Source organism: Notamacropus eugenii, chromosome 5 (genome assembly GCF_028372415.1).
Source record: "Notamacropus eugenii isolate mMacEug1 chromosome 5, mMacEug1.pri_v2, whole genome shotgun sequence".
Taxonomy (NCBI): domain Eukaryota; kingdom Metazoa; phylum Chordata; class Mammalia; order Diprotodontia; family Macropodidae; genus Notamacropus; species Notamacropus eugenii.
The window spans coordinates 91346740-91352247 of record NC_092876.1 but is presented as its reverse complement, the minus strand read 5'-3'; the positions used below and the strand labels follow the sequence as shown (position 1 = coordinate 91352247).

General features: G+C 37.9%; 1 protein-coding gene across 1 annotated transcript; it reads left to right on the top strand.

Annotated features, from left to right (window-relative positions):
• Positions 1 to 1197: 1197 nt before the first annotated feature.
• Positions 1198 to 2157, top strand: LOC140508723 (olfactory receptor 52Z1P-like). The gene has a single exon (XM_072616606.1). The coding sequence runs from the start codon at positions 1198 to 1200 to the stop codon at positions 2155 to 2157; it is 960 nt and encodes a 319-aa protein (XP_072472707.1).
• The last annotated feature ends 3351 nt before the right edge of the window (positions 2158 to 5508 follow it).

Genomic DNA, 5508 nt, shown 5'->3' with positions numbered 1-5508 from the left:
GAATTAGCAAATTCCCCTTCTTTAGTCTTCAAGCAATGTCTAGATGGTGTGGCTGGCAGCTAGGTGGTGCAGTGGATAGAACACCACTGCAGGAGTCAGCAGGACCTGAGTTGAAATGTCACCTCAGACACTTGACACTCACTAGCTGTGTGACCTTGGGCAAGTCACTTAACCCTCATCTTGGCCTCATCTTGGGTCATCTCCAGTCATCCTGATGAATATCTGGTCACTGGATCAGATGGCTCTGGAGAAGTGAGGCTGATGACCTGCACAGCCCTCCCTCACTCAAAACAAAGTCGAGTGAAAGTCATGTCATCATCTCTCTGATGGTGTGGTCTTCTTTGGCAACCAAGGATGAACACACAGATGGTGTGGTGTTGCGTGTGTGCTAGAGAGGCTCTCATTAAAATTCATCTTGGATTCAGTGGCCCATGAATACATTTCTAGGTTACATGATTTCATAATTTTGGAATCATGGAAATGGTTTTGGACAGATGAATGGCACCACTAGGGAAAGGGTAGAATGCCCAGCCAATTTAGTAGCTTCTGTTTCAGGGAATCAAATTACAGTAAGTGAAATATCTACTTTGATACCCACAAGCATCTATTTTAAAGGAGAAAGAATTGATAGTGTCTGAATACAGACCAAAGCATATTTTTATTTTCTTCTTCTTTCTTTTCTTCCTTCCTTCCTTCGTACCTACCTTCCTTCGTTCCATCCTTCCTTCCTCCTCTCTTTTTTCTTTCCTCTTTTCTGTCCTTCTTCCTTCCTTCCTTCTTCATTTCCATCTTTCCTTCCCTCCTTTTGGAATTTTCTTCCACAAAACTGTTAAAATGGAAATGTTTTACATGATTGCACATGTGTAACCTGTATCAGTTTTTTTGCTATCGCAGCGAGAGGGAAGGGTGTGACAGAATTTGTAACACAACACTTAAAAAAAGCAATGTTACAAAATGTTTTTATATGTAATTGGGGAAAGATAAAATATTTTAAAAAAGAAAAGAATAGGAAAAAGTGTTTAATTGGAAAAAAATAAGACAACTTTCAGATTAATATCTTGGTTTCTCTCCTCATCAAAATTAGTAGGGCAAGCCACAAGAAGGAATCAATCAACCACCCACCTTGCACAGCATTTCTGAGTCATCAATCATATTTTAGTTTATTGGGGTGACAAGGTCTAAAGAAGATGTTTGAATATGATGTCCTCTCCACAAAATGACACCAACCTCCAAGATATCAAGTATGTTCTGATTGGTATCCCAGGACTGGAGGACTCACATACCTGGATCTCCATTCCTATTTGTTTGATGTACTTTACAGCCATACTTGGCAACAGCTCCTTAATCTTCCTTATCATCTCTGACCCCAGCCTCCATGAGCCTATGTACTTGTTTCTTTCTATGCTGGCCCTGGCAGATGTCCTTCTCTCCACAACCACAGCACCCAAAATGCTGGCCATTTTCTGGTTCCATTCTGGAGGTATCTCCTTTGGCAGCTGTGTGGCCCAAATGTTCTTCATTCACTGCATCTTTGCAGTAGAATCAGCCATTCTTCTGGCCATGGCATTTGATCGTTACGTGGCTATATGTTACCCGCTGAGATATACTACTATTCTTACTCCCTCAGTCATTGGAAAGATCGGGGTGGCAGCTGTGGTTAGGGGTTTTCTCATCTGCTTTCCTTTCATCTTTCTGGTATACCGGCTTACTTATTGTGGACAAAACTTTATTCGCCACTCCTACTGTGAACACATGGGCATAGCTAGGTTGGCCTGTGACAGCATCAAAATCAACATCATCTATGGCTTGACCATAGCCCTAGGGTCCACAGGTCTGGATGTCTTGTTCATCATTATTTCCTATTCATTGATCCTCCATGCTGTCTTCAATATACCTTCCTGGTCTGCCAGACTCAAAGCTCTTAACACCTGTGGCTCCCATATCTGTGTCATCCTCATGTTCTACACACCAGCCTTTTTTTCTTTCTTTGCTCACCGCTTTGGAGGCAATACTATTCCCCAGCATATCCATATCCTGGTGGCCAACCTCTACGTGGTGGTGCCTCCAATGCTCAACCCCATAATTTATGGAGTAAAGACAAAGCAAATTCAGGACAGGGTAGTACAGGTCTTCTCCTCCATTAGGACATGTTGCTAATATGCCATGAAAAGATTCTGATACTGGCCATGCCTGACACAACATTTTGGATTAGGTGGTGAAATAGAAAGTGAAAGAGAATAAACAAATGAAATCCATAAAACATCAATAAATTGTTTCATGCTTTGCTATTAAAAACAGTGGTATGCTGGTAAATGTTTAACAACTGATTTCCTAGAAAAACTACATTAACATTTAAAGTTTAATCTGCATCATTAATATAATCTCCACTACTTTCTTATAATCAATCAAACAATAAATCAAGCCCTAATGTGTAGAACTTCTGGTTTCTGAGGTATAAATACTCACGTTGAAAACTTAATAATCACTTCCAGTTGATTCGAATGAGCTCCAGCATGTCTTTGATTACACTTCTCCTCAAGTAGGGAAAAGAAATTTAAATTTGAGTTTTACGTCCTTTATTTCAATCAGTGAAAATCAGTGTGATATAATAAATAGTGAATCATCACTTTGTATCAGGTGGACCTGACAAATCCCAGATCTGACACACATACTGAATAGACAAGTCACTTTATGTCTTAGTCCTACAGGAAGTTCCCCAAAACTATAAATTGTACAACAGTTGTGAACCTCTAGGAGTTCTCTGCACCAATGAAATTATATATATATATATATATATGGACAAAAATAAAATTTCCCTAGCACCTTTCCCAGTGTAAAATGACAGAAGATGGGAAGATAAATAAGCCATGCATTTCCCAGAACATTTCCTGAATGTTTAAAGTTATATAACATCAGCCCAGAGACTAAATCCCTGGCTCCTTAGCTCTTGTTGTGTGATTTACCTGGGATTAAGAACTGGTTGGGATATCATTCCATTAAAATGTGATGATCACAAAACTCAGTCTTGGAGAAGAGTTAATAACTCAGTGAACAAAGATTTATTAAGTACTTATACTGTCTGAGATACTGTGATAACTGATGGGAGTACAGAGAAGGGGAAAACAGTTTTTGATCTCAAAAAGCTTATATTTTGAGAGAGAAAACATATAAATAAACAATCACATACAGGGCAGATATATAATAGAAAAAGTAATGTTAAAAGAAAAATCTCTAACCTTTGAGAAATTGAGCTTTCTTTTAGTCATTACAAAAATGGTGGCCTATGGGTATTAAATTTGGAATCTCTCTCATACTCTCTTAATGTGTTGATTAATTTTCCTTTGTTTCATCTTTTTAAAAATGTTGATCTTTGTTACAAAGAATGGGTGCTACTGGGAAGTGATGGGGAGGAACATATTCCAAAATGAATATAATATAAAGAGAATCAATAAAAATTGTCAAAATTTAATAATAATAATAATGATAAAGAAATACAGAATATAAGCTTAGCATGAATTCAAAGCATGGCATCACAATCAGCAGAGATAAGAGGTTTAGAGGCAAATGTTCTGTATTTATCAGTTTCCTGAATAGAAGTCCACAAAGATATACTGCAGTTAGTTTTAGTTTTACACATTGTGCTTGCAACAAGAATTATGAATAAATGGATAGATGGATGGATGAATGAATGAATGAACAAAAATAAGCATTTACTATGCGCTTCCTATGTGGAAGAGTTATACTAAATGTTGGGGATGCAAACTGAAAAATGGAGGCAGCAATGCTCTCAAGCAGCTCGTTTTCAAATGTGGGAGACACATATCTAGGAAGTTTCACCTATAAGTCAGTTGGAAAGGTATGAGGACCTTGAAAATCCCACCTGTTTCTGATGTTAAATCAATGGATGGTCCCATGGCCTTAAGCAGTGAGAACATACTTTTATAGGTCTTCAGTAGCTGTCACAGATATAGTTGCCTGGTTTCATCTCCATGGTGATTATTTCCTTGTATAATGGCTCAAGAGGCCAGACTAGAAGTGGGGCCATTGGCCTGGAATGTGCTTCTTGGGCTGCTTGGATTTACCTGCCCTTCATCAATTAGTCAGCAGTTGGAGCTGCTGGTGGTAAGGCTGGTGGGACTCTTCCAGTAGGGCTCTTTCACCTCAATTATCATTTCAAGGGATAGAATGGAAGGCAATATTATTCCCAGGGGTCTTGCAGATTACTATTTTGAGTTTTCTCCGTCAGGGTCTAAGTTTAAATGGTGATTGAGCAGGGAACAGTTATTCAAACTGCTTTCTCTCTCTCCCTCTGTTGTGAAAAGCATCAAAATATTCAAATAAAGAAGCTTTAAATTAATTTTTTTCATTGTGAAAGATTGTAACATAGACAGATGGATGGTGGTCTTTTCAGGAATGAGTGATGCTTTAAAAAAAGATTGTAGAACCTGTTGAGCACACTCACAAGGCTATCCCACAGGGTAGAATAAAAAGTCAATTGCTCATCATCAGACTGAGATACTGATTCATTTCTGTACATACCTCTGAGGATTCCAAAGTCTGGATAATTGGACTACACAATAATAGTGCCATTTTTTCTTCTCTACTATTGATTGAAGTTATTGTGATCATCAAGAAATGGATATGTATTTTCTTCTATGCACGGTTTTGCAGATCAAGAGATCTATCAAAATGGGGGAAAGGAGAAAAATGAATGTCTCTGCTTTTTAGCATCATGTTATCCAGATTTGCCATACCTTTCTTTCCAAGAAATAAGAACTTTTTCATTTCATGGCTGCAGTGACTGTCTGCAGGGATTTTTGAGGCCAAGAATAGAAACTCTAACACTTTCTATTTCTTCTCCCTCTATTTGCCAGGAAGTGATGAAACCTGTTGCTATTTATTTTTTGTTAAACTTCAATCTAACTTTTATACTCTCCGTTTACCAAAAGGCTTCTCAATTCCTCTTCACATTCTGTCATCAGTATGATATCATGGCAGTACATCTGAGATTGTTTTTATTTCTCCTGACAAACTTAATTCTCACTTTTGATTTATCTTGCTTGGCATTTTGTCTGGTGTATTCTGTATATAAGTTAAATAAATAAGGTGACAATATAAAGCCTGGTCAGATTCCTTTTCCAATCTTAAACCAATCAGTTGTTCCATGTTCAGTTCTAATTTGCCTCTTGGCCTGAATATGAATTCTTCAAGAGACAAGGAAGATGAAATGGGACTCCCATCACTTTGAGGACTTGCCACATTTTGTGATCCACACAGTCAAAGAATTTAGTGCAGTCAATGAAGCAGAAGTACATTATTTTTTTGTTTTTTTGTTTTTCTTTTTCTGGAGCTCCCTTGTTTTTTCCATAATTCAGCAAATGTTTGCAATTTGGTACCTATTTCCTCTGCCTCTTTGATAACCAGCCTGAACTTCTCAATTCACATATTGTGAAGCCTAGCTTGCAGAATTTTAAACTTAACCTGGCTGATGTATGAGATGAGCACAAT